At 37.0% G+C, this 16,782-nt stretch overlaps 1 protein-coding gene across 19 annotated transcripts in view; it reads left to right on the top strand.

Moving 5' to 3' along the window:
- The window catches only part of SLC10A7 (solute carrier family 10 member 7), a 243,748-nt gene that overhangs the window by 96,415 nt on the left and 130,551 nt on the right, over positions 1-16,782 (top strand). For 7 of the 19 annotated variants that reach the window (XM_077846252.1, XM_077846257.1, XM_077846264.1 and 4 more), the window contains one exon: positions 13,527-13,606. The exons of the other annotated variants lie outside the window; for them this stretch is intronic. In XM_077846252.1, the coding sequence (XP_077702378.1) occupies positions 13,527-13,606 (80 nt within the window). Of the gene's footprint in view, positions 1-13,526; positions 13,607-16,782 lie in introns of those variants that run through there. 19 annotated transcript variants of the gene reach the window in all.

The following is a 16,782-nucleotide window of genomic DNA, read 5'->3' as shown; positions in this document are numbered from 1 at the left end:
CAGGGATGGACATGTTTGCTATCTGTTCTTCCTTCATGAATGAAAGACACATGGATCTTTTTTTTTTTTTTTTTTTTTTTTTTTAAGACACATGGATCTTAAACCAATATAGATCCTTTTAGGTTCACCATTAATATCCATCTTTCCTTCCTTCCTTCCTTCCTTCCTTCCTTCCTTCCTTCCTTCCTTCCCCCTTCCCTCTCTCCCTCCCTTCTCCTCCTCCTCCTCCTCCTCCTCCTCCTCCTCCTCATTCTTCTTTTTTAACTTCTGATCTCATCCTTTCTGTGTCCCACCCTCCAACTCTCTACTGCTACTCCATTCCATTCCTATTCACTTCTGGGCGTAGTAGGGAACCTTACTTTCTATTAATTATATTTGTTTGAGTTCCTTCTGTTAAAATGTTTATTTTCTTCTTAAAAATAATTTTGGTCTTTCTGACTGTACTTAGAGTAAATGATAATTAGGTGATGAATGAATATTCATTAGAATGGATGATAGCTTCAATTTTGACTTTATATAATTTCAGCTGAGGATATTTTTCAAAGTAAAACTGTGAAATAATATAGACAAAATTCCACCCATCAATGGAGCTCAGATATAAATACTCCTGATCCCTGAAATTAAATTGGAACCCAAAATGCTCATAAGTTAATAACTTTAATTCTTTTTTTAAAAGTTATTAGCTTTCCAAAGATCTCCTATTTCACTTTGACAATAGTGTAAGCAATTTAGTTTATAGGCCAAAACAGAGATCTTATTCTTTTTGATCCCTGGGTGTCATCATCTTAATGCTAATATGGGTTCTGTGTATTCATCAGGAGTAAAGATCAGGTTCACTTTTGCACCTGATGTAAGCCTGTAGCAGACATTCACATTAGAATTGAAAACTCTAAATGTTAGAGGCTTGGGTAGAAACTGGAGATGTAGTAAGCTAGGACCTACTTCAGCTCTATAGCACACACATAGTTACTGCAGTGGGATCCATGCTCTTAATATTGGACACTGTTTGAATGTTTTCTGATAATTTATAGGGTTGATTACTCCAGCCTCAAGTGGAACCTTAGGAAGAAGAGCAGCAAATGGTAAATCTTTGTGATGGTCCCTGGGGCAGTGGTTCAGTTTGAGGCTCTGAGTTATGTGGTTCTCAGCCTCTTTTCCTCCCCAACCCTTTCTATGGCTCAGTGTCATCATCATCATCTGTTCAGATAATGCCTGTTCAGAAATCACAGATCCCCAGGGAGGAGAGAACGGAGAGAGCCCTGTTATAAGCACACTCGCTGCAAACCTTTCACCTTGCTGTCAAGGTGACAAATGTTTGTCCTTAAGGGAACACTAGAGGTTAAATCACCAGTGTTTTTCTCACTTATCTTCTTTCCCATACTATCCAAGCTCTTAGCCAAATTTATAGCTACAAGAATCTCAGAAAATTAGGGTGCTCGTGACCTTTACGAATCAGAGATATGTTTTGTACAACCTCAAAGTACTGATTACATTATGAATTGGGGTCTGAGTAATTAGAATTTGCTAAAAGTCATTATGTCAGTACATTTCCCTTTCAGGGATTATTCAGAACAAAAAAAAATTTAAGAAAGAAACATTTAAATTTTGAGAGATAGTATTGGGAACTTTGCAAACACAATTGTAATAAGGTGAGCAAGGAGTTATTTCTACATCAGTATATGTTAATGGTTTATAAATCCTTGAATAGAGAGACACCAAAATGTGCCTTAATCATGATAGTGGAAGTTGCTCTGGATTTCTTCTTTTTTGGCCCATTCCATTCCGTTCTCCATCTAGCAGTGAGAATTCTGATCTTGAAGAATGTAAATTGATCATGTCATTTTTTTCCTGCTTAAAATCTTTCAGTTTTTCTTGGGATAAATATCAAAATCCCTTAAATGGCTTATAAGGTCCTGTCTGACCTGAGCCATGCCTTCTTCTCCAGCTTCCTGCCATGCCCCCTCTTCTGTACCCACAAGGCAGCTGCCATCTGGGCATACTTGCAGTTTCTCTAGTTCATTCATTCATTCATTCATTCTACTCTGTATTGAGGCTACAAAAATGTACAAAACAGACAAAAACTCATGGAGCTTACATTCTAGTTTAGGGGATATAACAACTATAAAATACATAAATTTGCAACTGAAATGTATAACAAATATGTATATAATGTCATATATATATGCCTTGCCGCCTTTCCCTTCCTCCCTTTCCTCCACATATATGCTCCATATTTTATATATATAATATATAAAGTAATATATAATATATAAAAATACATAATATATATAAAATATATAACATATATAAAAGTATATATAAAATACAGAGCATATGGAAGAAAAATGAAGCAGGAAAGAGAGGAAGATAGGGAGGAAGCTAGAGGGGTTGCAGTTTTTTTTAAAAGGTGGTAAGTGACAGTCTTTCTTAGAATGTTTGAGCAGAGACTCAAAGGAGGTAGGAGGGCAAGCCATAGGGATATTTGGGGAAATAGTGTTCCATATAGAAAGAACCCACAGTGCAAAATACTCAGGTAGGAGAAAAGCCACAACAAGGTGGGCAATAGAAATAAATTCAGGTATGTAACAAAGGGCCAGATTATACAGTTAGGGGCTTGTGAGCCATTGAAAGGCATTTGGTTTTAAATCTGAGTGAGATGGTGTATTAGCCAACTTGAGCTGCCATAGCAAAATGCCATGGACTAGTTGGTTTAAACAATAGAAATTTATTTCTTGCAGTTTTCTGGAGGCTGGAAAGTCCAAGTTCAAGATACTGGCCAACTAAGTTCCTGGGAACAGATATCTTCCTGGCATACGGACAGTGGCCTATTTACCATGCCCTGACATGGGGGTGGGGCGAGGAGAGAGGAATATGAATGATGTCTTTCTCTTCTAGTAAGGCACTAATCTCCTTTGAATCAGGGACCCACACCACCCTTATGATCTCATTTAGTTGTAATTACCTCTTAAAGGCCCTCTCTCCAAATACAGTCACATTGGGGATTTGGACTTCAACATGGAAATTTGGCCAGGGGCACACAATTCAGTTCACGGCAGATGGGAAGACACTGGAGAGTTCTGAGCAAAGCAGGGACAAGATCTCACTTAATGACCACTCTTTGGAGAATGGACAGCAGAATTAAGGACAGGAGCAAAGAGACCAGTTAGGGAATGATTGCAGTCATTCAGCCGGGAGATTATAGTGACTCCAACCAGGGTGGTAGCTATGGAGATAAGCACATTACAATTACAGTCATAATCATTACAATCTCAGGGTGCTCTCATAGATTGTTCCCTGGATTGCTTACATAGCACCTTCTAGGTTTCAAAGCCCTTTTACATATATTTTCTTAACCCCATACCTCTCCTGGGAGACGGGCACAGGATTGTGAGACTCAGGTTTCACATGGGACCAATTCTGGAGTCAGAGTGCCTAGGTTTGTGTTCCCTCACTGTGCCTCCAACCCCTAGGGATAGCAATGATGCCAACCTTGCGTAGTGTTATGCAGGTTCAAGGAGACAGTCTGTGTTAAATGTTTGGTAGATGGTCTGGCACGTTAGTAAATAATATATAGTAGCTGTCCTTATTTCTGTCACTGTGAATAATGAAATTCAGAGTCCAAAAGGTCAGTTGGTTTGTCCAGGCTTGTCTAGCTAGTACTGAGAAGAACCACTGCTAGAATCCAGTTCTATTATTCCTCATATGCTCTACTTTCCATTATATCATTTGCTGAAGGAGTTCCATTTTAAAACAGGATAATTCAAGTTACAGAAAGCAGTAAAAATTTTTTTTTCAACTATTCTATGAATTGAACTTTTCGGTACTCCATCCTGACTCACACTGTTTTCACCCTCTTAAGAGGGTCTCTTTATTCATAAAGTTTAGCTTTTTGTTTCCTTGAAGAGTCCAGAAGTTTAAATCTCCTTTGAATTGTTCAATTAATCACTCTCTAGACATTGCTTAATTTCCATCTATTGTTTCCTCCACAGTTCACTATTTAGTGTTTGCATTAGGAATGAGAATACTGGGTTGGGGACTGTTAAGTCAAGGCTTTGCAGAGGAGTCTGCTCCCACAGCTAGCTGATTTTCACTTCTGTCTTTTCCTGGCCTCCCCTGTTGGGTATTTTATTCATGAGTAGTACACAAGGTCCTATAGAAAGTCAAATGGCCAAATATCTCTGTGGTTTCTCAAGGCACAGGCATTTTCTCAGTGAGTCCTGAGCACTGATGAACTTGATGTCAGTCTCTGGCAGAATTTGAACTCGGCTGGAAGGTTGTAAAACCCTGTAAAAAGCCTTATGAATAATTTTGGGTTGCCATTTATTTTAGATCGCACCTTGGTGTCCCCCTGCTGGGGTATGGGGCTTGGTGAGCAAGCCAGGCACAATCCTTGCCCAGATGAAGTTTACATTAAATAGGGAATTGGATAATATGTAAAATAATTACATTCTAATTAAGTGCTATGACAGAAACAGAATGATAGTAAACCAGAAATTGCCCATTTTAGTACAGTTCTTTTCCCAGTTACTGCCCATATTTTCTCATTTCTTGAGATAATTTCTTAAATTGGAGAATCTCAGCCTTTAAGTGTTTGACTTAAGTCCTTATCAAGTTGTTTCAATAATGTGAGTCATTGACAGTAGATTGACACTCAAAACTTGGCTAATGTTTACACCGATATACATAAACATAGGTTGTGATAGGAGGCAAAGCTAGAAAGAGCATCATTTTAATAACAGCACAATAATGACAAACTTAGAAGAGATATTTGTGTACTTTACAAATGGTACAGTACATTGCCTTTAATTTTTACTTTCTTTTGCTTCTAAAACAGATCCTCATTGCATAGGAGTGTAGATACTATTATTTTTGCTGTACAAAGTTAATATTAGCGTTTGAAAGAGACATACACTATAAAGAATGACAACATTAATTGTAATTTGTTTTAAAATTACCTTTTGATAAGATAGAGGAAAATACCTTTCAGAAGATCATGTGAATTATTCTCTCTCTCTTTTAGGCCAAGTAATTATATTCTATAATGCAATTTTTTTGTGTTGGATGGACAGAGTAAAGATAAAAGGCGACCAGAGAGAGAACAGCCTACTTCACAGCTGACGGAAGCAGGTGTTAGAAATGCAGATGAAGGGTATTGACTAAAGACTGTACAAATTTGAAGTGAAAATGCCACTGGTCTGCATGTAGCGTTCTGCACATACGAAGTTTCAGGTAGTTAAATTATTCATTTTATTGTGTGAACTAGTTCAGGAGTTAGGGAAAAAGGTGCCTTTTACATCTAAACTGTTTCTTCCCTCTCTTCCTTTCATCTGCACTTGGCAAGCAAAATGAACTTCATTTTGTAAGTTTTATTCCAGCAAGTGAATGACTTACATCTCTATATGGGAAAAAATACACCTAGGGATGGATAACTCACAGGTTTAAGTGACAGTATAAAACAATAGAAACTAGAAATTACTCTTTTCCTCACTTTTGTTATAATGAAAGCCACTAAAGACAAATAAATGTAAAAGTAGCTATTGAATAATCATCATTACCATGAACCTCACTGTGAAATGTTTCTCAAATGCATTATTCTGTGCTGGATAAAAAGATTTAAAAATATAAATCATTCTTTCTATAATCTTATAATTAAGAATCTTGATTTTTTAAATTTAATTTTTAATTTTTTTAAAGATTTTATTTATTTATTTATTTGACACACAGAGAGAGAGAGAGAGAGAGAATGAATTATGGGGTGGGGCAGAGGGAAAAGAAGCGGACTCTGCCTGAGCAAGCAGCCTGGCACACACTCTGATCCTAGGACCCTGAGACCATGACCTGAGCCTATGGCAGATGCTTAATTGACTGAACCACCCAGGTGCCTCTAGAATCTTGATTTTCTTATAGGCAAAACTGAGATATTTTTAAATATGTAATGTGTGATTTTATTTTTTTAAAAGATTTACTCATTTGAGAGTGAGAGAGAGTGCAAAGGGGAAGGACAGAAGGAGAGGGAGAGAGAATCCCAAGCCGACTGTGCACTGAACACAGAGTCCAATACAGGGCTTGATCTCACAACCCTGAGCTTAGGACCTGAGCCAAAGCTAATGGTCAGATGCTCAATCAACCATGCCACGCAGGCACCCATTTAATGTGTAATTTTAAAGCAGACTTGCATTTTAAGGAAAATGTCATAATTCCTGGAATTATTTTTACTCTCATTTTGGCTTATTTTGCTTTTTGATCTCAAGGGCTGGCTGACCTTACCACTGGGCACCACACTGGTATCCAGAGGTTGCATTAGTATTGAAATACCTGTTTTTGGTGAATTCAGGTCATTTCAGGAGAGTCAAAAAGTTTTATATATATGTAGGAGGAAAACACAAACACTTAATACACATTTTATTTTATTTATTTTATTTTTTAAAAGATTTTATTTATTTATTCATAGAGACAGAGAGAGAGAGAGAGGCAGAGACATAGGCAGAGGGAGTTGCAGGCTCCATGCAGAGAGCCTGACGTGGGACTCGATCCAGGGTCTCCAGGATCATGCCCTGGGCTGCAGGCGGCGCTAAACTGCTGCACCACCGGGGCTGCCCTTAATACACATTTTAAAGGTGAAGAAAATATGAACAAGGCATGCCTTGACTGATTGAGATTAAAAGTTATGGAACTACTGACATTTTGACTCTGTCTGTGCAAATACATAGGCTTAAAATACCTTCCTTTGGCTCCTAAGACAAAGGTTTTCAGTGTCCAACAGATCTGGATCCGGATCCTGTTTCTATGCCTAATGAGCTATATGACTCTGGCAACTAAATTAACATCTTTAGACCCAGGTTTCTTTAAATGTGGAATGGGGATAATATATAATACTACTTCTAGAGATTGTTATAAGATTAAACACGAAACAGTGGGCCTGGCATATTGTCTGAACTCAGTGTGTATCTACTTTTTCATTGGAGCAGTAGCTTGCCTTACAGATAGTCCCGCCTCTGCTATATTCTCATTTTAATTTTATAGAACCATTTAAGAAGCTGTAGTGTTTGAGGGTTGATACAGCTTTTTTCAGGTTTTAGTTGGCTTTGTACTTACAGTTTTAGAGAATAGTTTTGACATATGTTCCTTGTAATTGGCCAACTGATTTATAGAGAAAAGTATTAGATTTGGAGTGAGAATATCTTGGTTCATTTTCTGACTGTAAAAGTACTAACCTCAGGACTACAGACAAGTCATCCAACCTATTTGGCCTCTTATTTTTCACCTGTCTAGAGGGGAAAATAATAATACCTCACCTATTATGCTTTCCTGAATTACTGTGAGAATCAGATAATATGTTTAAGATCCTTTGTGAAGTATGAACATGAAATGTTCTTAAAAGTTAAGCAAGCTATTATCATCTGTAAGTTATCATCAAATATATCATCTGTGCCCTTCTCCCCATTGGAAGGCACAATTATGCTATGAAATATTAAGATTAATCGCTTATTTCCACAGCAGTGGATATCACTTTTTGTGATGCCTTACTGGTAAATTAAATCTAATAATTTGATATATAATTCAGACATTAAGTTTGTACCATTATAAAAGTCTTGAATACATGTAGCTGTATACTGCAAAACAAAATTCTTTCTGCTACAGACGCTTATAGCTTAAAAATTTACATACATGTGGGTGACTGCTCTATTTCTAGAGTTCTTCATTGGTTACCACAGTGTGGATTAACTGAGCACAGAACCTTTTGGTTTCATATCAGCCCACAAATGGGCCATTTTCTCCCATTAAAGGGTTAAGGTATATTTTACATATAGTAAAATTCATTCTTTTTGGTATGCAGTTCTATGAGTTTTGACAAATGCTTATAGTCATGTAAACAGCACCATAATCAAGATGTAGAACATTTTGTTAACACCTAAAGTTTCCCTATGCCCCTTTGGAGGCATTGCCCTCCCAGCCCCTGGCAACTACTGATCTGTTTTCTGTCCCCATAATTTTGACTTTTCCAGAACACTGCTTAAATTGAATCATACATCATGTAGTGCTTTGAGTTTGACAAGTGTGGCATTTTTGTTAATTTACCACTTTTAAACACCACTTTTTTTCTATTTGGGAACAAAAGTGTTATTGCACTTATTTTTTAAAAGAGATTTCCAAAGCTGCATTTTTGGAGTGTGCTTTTCATTTTTTGAGAAATACTAGTTGATATTTTTGGCTCATGAATAGGTTGAGAGTATCTAAATATTCCTGAGATTTTTCTATAGGTACCCATTTAAAAATTCCTTTCTCTGTGTCCCACATTTTGGAAAAGAAATAGTTAAATTATCTTCCAGAATGTATGAAATATTTGCTCCCAGGTTGTTAGTTCAAGTTTTGGGGTTTGTTATTTTTTTAATAACCCAAGCCCACTATTATGAAATGTATTGAGTCCCTCCCAAAATTCATATGTTAAAGTCCTAAGCTCCAATGTGACTATGTTAGGAGCTAGGGCCTTTAAGGAAGTAATTATGGTTAAATGAGACCACAAGGGTTGGGCCTAATCCAATAGGCCTGGTGTATTTATAAGAAGAAGGGGAGACCCCAGAAGTACTCACTTACTCAGAAGAAAGACCAGTGAGATTACAGTGAAATGGCCACTCTCTGCAAACCAAGGAGAGAGGCTTTGCAGACACTAAGTCTGCTGGCACCCTGATATTAGACTTCCAACCTCCAATATGTAGCAAATAAGTTTCTGTTGTTTAAGCCACCTGTCTGTGGTATTTTGTTATGGCAGCCTAAGCAAACTAATACATCCTGAGTGTAAGAATCTGTAGTGGCTCTAAACATTTCCATATAGCTGCAGAATTACAGTATTGCCATAATGTACTAAAATTTTAGTATGTTATTATACTAAAATTTCTAGGAGACTTGAAGTTCTGAGCTATGAAGAATACAAAAGAAATTAATAGCATTAAACCTCGTATCACCCTAGTCAGACTCAAAGTGGTGACTCAAAATGGTGAAAGCATTAATAGATGACAAAGGCAGTAGATAACTGGGAGGAGCCGGAGAGCTAATATTCCTACAAGGGAAGAAACAGGATGCTTCTGAGGGGAAAAAATGACTCAAAATCTCCCATCTGCTGGTATGCATCAGTCAACTTTAAGTAATACAGGTATTTTTTATCCCCATTGATGAGAAGATGGGAAGTACACAATTGCTGATCTTGGTTCTGATGTTCAACAACACAATCAAGTTCCAGATTCTTCTCCTCTCTTATTCTGCTCTACTTAGCTGTTAGTCTTTTACCTTCATGCTTTGTTGCTATCCTGGTAGCAAGATGGCTGCTGTAATTTCAGGCATTGTGTCCTTGTTCAAGGTACAATGGAAGGGGAAAGACATTGCTTAAAAGCTTTAAAAAGTAAGGCATTCACAAGAGGCTTCCAGCAGACTTTCTTTAATACTTCATTGACTAGAACTCAACCAGAGGGTTATTGGTAGCTGTAAGGAAAGGAGACAGATTGTCTATCAAAGGGAACAGAATTTTCCTTTGCTTCTTGACGTTCTTCCCTTCTTGGCACACATAGAAAATGTAACATTTGTTATATATCCTGGAAGTGAAGAGAATGTTCCTGATGCTCCAAGCCCTGCCCATCTGCCCTTAGGATTAAGGGGAATCAATATCTTGTCTATCTGTGCTGTGTTTAAGGCTCATATTAGTTGGAAACAACTAATAGACTAGCCATGAGTCATATCCTAGGTTGTGTATACTGTTGCCCCAAAAAGCAGGGTTTTGTTAGCATATAAGAAGATGGGTATGGCTATTGGGTAGGCAATTCATAGAATCTGGCCCAGTGGCCGTTTGCTTTAAAAAAAAAAATATGTTTGTGCTCAGAATATGCTGTATTTGGATTTGAATAAATATGGATCTGTTACTGAAAGAAGTCACCCCTCCCCCTTTTATAATAAAATTATTATATACTGTGAAATGAGGCTGGGAGCTGAAAAATTGACTTCTTTTTTCAAGTATACTTTGAGGCTCACTGTGGTAGACTAACTTCTGCATACATTGGGTTATTCACCAAAGTGAATCAGGCTTATATGTGAGAGACCAGAGTTGCATGGTCAGCTTGTGAGGAAGAATCTTACGAACCATGCACCAAGCAGATTGGTTGTCTTCTAAAGTGCCATATTGCTAAGGGCACTCTGGCATATCGTTAGATCTCCAGTATGGTGGGGTCAGAATGCTCCTCTCCACAGTAGAGAGTGGTGATTCAGTAGGAGCAGTGTCAGCAGTGAGTTCCAGGAATTGCCATGGCTTTACTCTGCAAAGCACAGATGAAGAACTTATAGATGAAGGTGGGATACTTAAAACTCTTCTGTGCTCTAAAATAGATAGAGTGCTTAAGCTAGAAATGGGAGATTAGTTCATATATTAGATGTTTAGTGACAAGCTTAAAAACAATATTTCCTCTAGAGTAATCGTTCCTGAGCCTGGAGGCTTGGGATCCTAGGAAGTTCTGAAAAATTATATGCAAAACATATTCTATAATTGTATGTGGATTTTTTTAGAGAGAAAGACCACAGCTTTCATCTAATTTTCAAAGATTAAGAACAGAGAATATGCCAAATTCTTAAATAACACAGACTTGAAACAGTTTTTCAGGTCTCATTAGAGTTATTTTAAGAGAGCTATGGCTTCTAATTGTTATATAACCTGATAATCTAAACAGTAATTTCTCTTTGATGTATAAGGTTTTATAGTATGTGAAGTATGTAGCCTAAATGGCTTTATGGAAAAGATACACTTTTCTCCAAAATACTCATCATTCCTGACACCACAAACTTTAGTTTTTTTTTTTCTTGAGGAAGGTAAAATCCATTGTATGGGATGACCAAAATTATGCATTGTTTATGTAAGTGGTATTGCTTAGGAGTCCTAAAACTCCTCCTTCTGCTTCTAAGATTAGAGTTAAGGGTAAATTACTTACAATGTCAAATACTTAATTGTTTACTAGTTTTTGCAGAATTTGAATACCCAAGGTATTTAGATATTTGCCAAGTTAGACTTTTAATCATAGCTAAATACTGATAGATGATAGATAGATGGATATAGATAGGCAGACAGACAGACATATAAATAGATAGTTGGATATAGGTAGATAAAGATTGAGCTTTCTCTATCATAAAACAATTGTCAGTTCTTCATTGCCTTCAAACTTATTTCTGTCCTTTAGATGTGTGTGTTTAAATAATTTTTCCCTTGTGGATGAAGCTGACAGCATTCTCCAAATTGATTTTCTATCTGTAATATTCCAACCATATTTCAAACCTCATTAAAGCCCTTTTCATCATTTCTCTGACTCCATTAGTTATGGCAGCATCTCAAAATTTAGTTTTCTCAGTAAATTTCATTATTGTGGTTACCAATTCATTATAAAATGAATTGGTAGGAGGGAGAGAAAAGGAATTGACATATGAGGACATAGTGAAAGATGAGGACTCTTTGGCCAGTAAAGTAGAAATCTATCAAATCATGAATGGCATAGATAATGTGAACATGGACCAAGATGGTGGATCTGGAAATAGCGGAAAGGGCATTCTTAACACTCCCAAAAAATAATAAGTAGAGGTACTTAACACAGGCAGAAAAGCAATTTGAAAGAATTTTCGATAAATTCATTTCAGAACTAATGAGAAACTAAATAGCTAATCTGCCTATAAACTCTGAACAGATCCTGAATAATTGTAAGTATTATTATGTATACATGGTCTCTTATTTTTTATCATGTTCTCTGGGATATCCTTGGGATTTGAATCCAGATAATCTACTTCCCAAGTCTGTGTTCTTTTGTCACTACACATCCTGCTCAAAGAGAATATTTCCAAACCAACCAGAGAGAAAAGGCAACTTTCCAAAACAATAATTAGCTTGGCAGCTGACTTTCCTAAGTCAGGAATAGAGGCCAAATTAAAATGAAGTATCTTCTAGTGCTCTGGGAAAATGACTGCCAGCTGAGAAGATCATTCACAAGTGATCATTTAAGAGTGAAACTGAGTTCTTCCTGTCCCCTTCCTGTCCTCCTCCCCTTCCTTTTATCTTTTCTTTAAAAGATAATTTTGGTTCCCTTACCTCCCCTTGATGCAGCCAGAGTTGGGATGGCCTGCAGGTCCAGAGCTGAGGAGGTGACCAGGATAGGGTCCTGGGAGGTGGGTAGCACTGCAGAGGCAGTCAAGCCCAACAGTGCCAGCAGGCTGGGTATATACAGGATATATGAGGGAAGAAGTAAATTAAAGATAAGTAGTGCTCCAAAATGATGAAGACATGTCAGAAGGTGTCAGAAGCTTGAAGGGACTTGCCCTGGCCAAATCTGGAATTATTTGAGCATCCAAATTAATAGTGATAGTAAAAGCTTATAACACAATAAATAAAATAGGGATGCATGAGTCCATACTAATATCAATAAATAAATGAATAAATCATTGGGAGAGAATTCTAGGCAATAAACATAGGAGAAATGTTGGAGTTAGAAAATCACTATTTGGCAACTAGTATTCTCAAAGTATTTTAATTACAAAGGGAAAAGTAGCAGTTTTCACTGAGAAGAAACCTAGAAGACACCACCTTACCAAGTGATCAAAGTGAATACACCCACTAATGGGACAAATGGATATCATTGCCTCCTGATGTGATCAATAGAGGGCATAGCATCACTTCTCTGGCATTCCTGTCAAAAATCCTCAACCTGAATTTGGTCATGAGACAAACCCAAACACATGCATTGTGAAATAAGTGGCCTGTATTCTTCAAAAATACCAAGATTATGGAAGGCAAGGAAAGATTAAGGAATTAATTGTTCCAGATAAAGAGGCATGACAATTAACTGCAGAACATGAGCTAGATTAGAAAAAGATTGGGACAATTGGTGAAATTTTGGATGGGACTGTGGATGTGATGGTAGATGGTAGTATCATTAACAAGATAATTTCCCAATTAGCAGGTTTTACTTAGTGGTGTAGGAGAGTATCCTTGTCTTTTAGGAAAAACATACTGACATATCAATGGTATATCATGGCTAAACTTACTCTCAGTTCTGAAGATAATGATTTTAAGTATGTATTTATACCTCTTTTGTGGCGATTGTATAGATGTAAATTTTTATTCCATTCTAAACAGACCTATGTAATGCCTCATTATACCCTTTAATCTGGTTTCTAAAAAATATTTCATAAAGTTTGTTTTGATCAAGTTTTTACCTTAGTTGACCTTTGCAATCTCAACAAAAAATGCTAATTCACAGCACCCCAATCACAAGTTCATTGCATTCATGTATTTTTTACTTAGTATTTTTCCATAATTTCCCCTTGATTTAATATATCTTAAACATAGGTAACCAACTCCTTGATGTTTATAATGAGAAGAGAATAGTCTTTAGACTTAGACAAACTTGATTTCAGACTCCAGTTCTATTTCTCTCTAGTTATGTAAACTGGGACAAAATTCTCATCTTTTTTTTTTCTTTTTTTTGTCATGATTTCCTCATCCGTAGGCAACTGAGAATTGTTGTCAGAAACAAACATGGAAACATGAGAAGCCTAAGCACAGTTTCTGGCATGTAAGAGGCATGCAGTAAGTGTTACATTCTCTCACTTCATTCTTTCTCCCTTCTCTCACCAGAAGTATTCATATAGGTCCCCTAGGCGTAAGGAAATACAGAGATTATTAATAAGAGGCCAGAGCAAAAGGATCTCCACCCCTGTCCTTTTGTTCATCTTTGGCTTTCCTCTTTGTATCTGACTCTTGCCTTTATTTCTGTAAGTCATCTGTCATCATCCAGGAGACGAAGCGGGCCAGATGATGATCCCAGTTTGGGGGAGGATGATAGTAGAGCACAGAGAGGATGAGGGGATAGTCAGAACACCAAAGGTTCCTAGGGGACCAGTAGCCAGTGGAAGTGAGGAATATTGAACAAGTCTTTCTAGCCTAAAGACTATTACCGTTTGCTGCGGGAGTACCTTATAATCTCTGAGAAAAATACTGATTGATCATGGCTGAATGCATGTTTGATGCTTCTCTCCGACTTGTTACTCAGCAACAAAATTTTAGCTATTCTGAGTCCTGGGGCCATTCAGTGCTTGCAGTTTCTTTCCTTTCATTGATAGCTTCATATTTTCTTTGTTCTTTTTTGTTTTGTTTTGTTTTTTTTCTTGTTGCTAACCTTCTTTGCACTTTATACATAAATATATATTCCCTAACTGTCAACATACATTTTATGCAATCTTTATTACATATTCATTTATCTCTATTTCTTTTGTCTTCTTTTAATATCTGCAAGGGGTGGGTGAAATAAGTGAAGGTGATCAAAAAGTACAAACTTCCAGTTGAAAAAAGAAAGAAAAAAAATATGACAACCTGTCCATTTATCTGTCGGTCATTCTATCGGTCAGATGTGAACTACATTAAGGCTAGTGGGACCTGAAGGTTAGCCCACTTTTTTTGTTTCCTTGGAACCAAATTCCACAAGTTTACTCCCTAGCAAGAGTTCAAGTACTGAAAATCTGGGCCCGTAGCCTTAGTTCTATTCTGATTCCTACCACTGTGCTTTGAATCTAGTAGGTCTTCAATAAATGTTTCAATAAGTGTTTATTGTATCAGTGACTCAAAAAAAAACCTCAAGATCCTGCATTCTATCCCAGTTATTAGCACTAAGCCCAGAAACTAGGGTAGGATTGAGTGTGGGCCCCTGCTGGACCATGCTCTTATAACCTTACAACTCCTTTTCCAGGGACTGCCCCATCTCACTGCTCTCCTTCCAAGCAAATAATTTTTTTAAGTTTTTAAGTTCCAGTTAGTTAACATACAGTGTAATATTAGTTTCAGGTATATAGTATAGTGATTCGACACTTCCATATATAGTCCTGTGCTCATCACAAGTGCCCTCCTTAATCCCCATCACCTATTTCCCCCAGCTCCCACCTACCTCCCCCTCTGGTAACCATCAGTTTGTTCTCTATACTTAAGAATCTGTTTCTTGGTTTGCCTCTCCCTCTCACTTTTACCCTTTGCTCATTTGTTTTATTTCTCCAGTTCCACATATGAGTGAAATCATGTGGTCTTTCTCTTTCTCTGACTGACTTATTTGGCTTAGGATAATACTCTTTAGCTCCATCCATGTCCTTGCAAGTGGCAAGATTTCATTCTTTTCTATGGCTCAGTAATATTCATACACACACACACCGCATGCACGTGCACACACACACACACACACACCACATCTTTATCCATTCATTCATCAGTCAGTGGACGCTTGGGCTGCTTCCATAATTTGGCTATTATAGATAAAATGTTGCTATAAACATAGAAGTGCATGCATCCCTTTGAATTAGTATTCTGGGTGAATACCCAGTAGTGTGATTATTGGATTGCTGTGTAGTTCTATTTTAGCTTTTTGAAGAACCTCCATACTCTCTTCCAGAGTGGCTGCACCAGTTTGCATTCTGCAACCTCATCAACACCTGTTGTTTCTTATGTTGTTGATTTTAGCCATTCTGACAGGTGTGAGGTGATATCTCATTGTAGTTTTCATTTGCATTTCCCTGATGGTAAGTGATATTGAGCACCTTTTCATGTGTGTGTTGCCATCTATGTCTTCTTTGGAGAAATGTCTATTCCTGTCTTCTCCCCATTTTTAAATTGGGTTGTTTTTTGGTTGTTGAGTTTTGTAAGTTCTTTATATATTTTGGATACTAACCCTTCATTATATATGTCCTTTACAATTATCTTCTCCTATTCTGTAAATTGCTTTTTAGTTTTGTTGATTGTTTCCTTCACTGTGCAGAAGCTTTTTATTTTGATGTAGTCCCAATAATTTATTTTTGCTTTTGTTACCCTTATCTCAGGAGATGTATCAAGAAAGAAGTTGCTATGGCCAAGGTCATCAAAGAAGTTGCTGCCTGTGTTCTCTTCTAGGAATTTTATGATTTCAGGTCTCACATTTAGGTCTTTAATCCATTTTGAATTTATTTTTGTGTATGGTGTAAGAAAGTGGTCCAGTGGCATTCCTCTGCATGTGACTATCCAATTTTCCCAACACCCTTTGTTGGAGAGACTTTTTCCTATTGGATATTCTTTCCTTCTTTGTTAAAGTTTAATTGACTATATAGTTCTGGGTTCATTTTTGCGTTTTCTGTTCTGTTCTGTTGATCTTTGTGTCTATTTTTAAAAAAAGATTTTGTTTATTTATTTGAGAGAGAGAGCAGAGGGAAAAGGACAAGCAGACTCCTTACTGAGCATGGAGCCCAACATGGGGTTCAATCCCTAAGATAATAACCTGAGCTGAAATCAAGAGTCAGAAACTTAGCCTAATGAGCCACCCTGGCACCTTGATCTATGTGTCTATTTTTGTACCAGTTACAAAATGTTTTGGTTATTACAGCTTATAATATAACTTGAAGTCCGAAATTGTGATACCTCTAGCTTTGCTTTTCTTTTTTAAGGTTTCAGTGGCTATTTGGGATCTTTTGTGGCTCCATACCAATTTTAGGGTTGTTTTGTTCTAGCTCTGTGAAAAAATGCTGGTGATATTTTGATAGGGATTATGTTAAATTTTCAATTGCTTTGGGTAGTATAGACATTTTAACAATATTCTTCCAATCCATGAGCATGGAATGCCTTTCCATTTCTTTGTGTCATCTTCAGTTTCTTTCATCAGTGTTTTATGGTTTTCAGAGTATAGGTCTTTTATCTCTTTGGGGGGTTTATTCCTGGATATCTTATTGTTTTTGGTGCAATTGTAAATGGGATTG

The sequence above is a fragment of the Canis aureus genome, chromosome 13, assembly GCF_053574225.1.
Source record: "Canis aureus isolate CA01 chromosome 13, VMU_Caureus_v.1.0, whole genome shotgun sequence".
NCBI classification, from domain to species: domain Eukaryota; kingdom Metazoa; phylum Chordata; class Mammalia; order Carnivora; family Canidae; genus Canis; species Canis aureus.
Note: the sequence above shows the minus strand (reverse complement) of the source record. Positions and strands in the feature narration are given on the sequence as shown.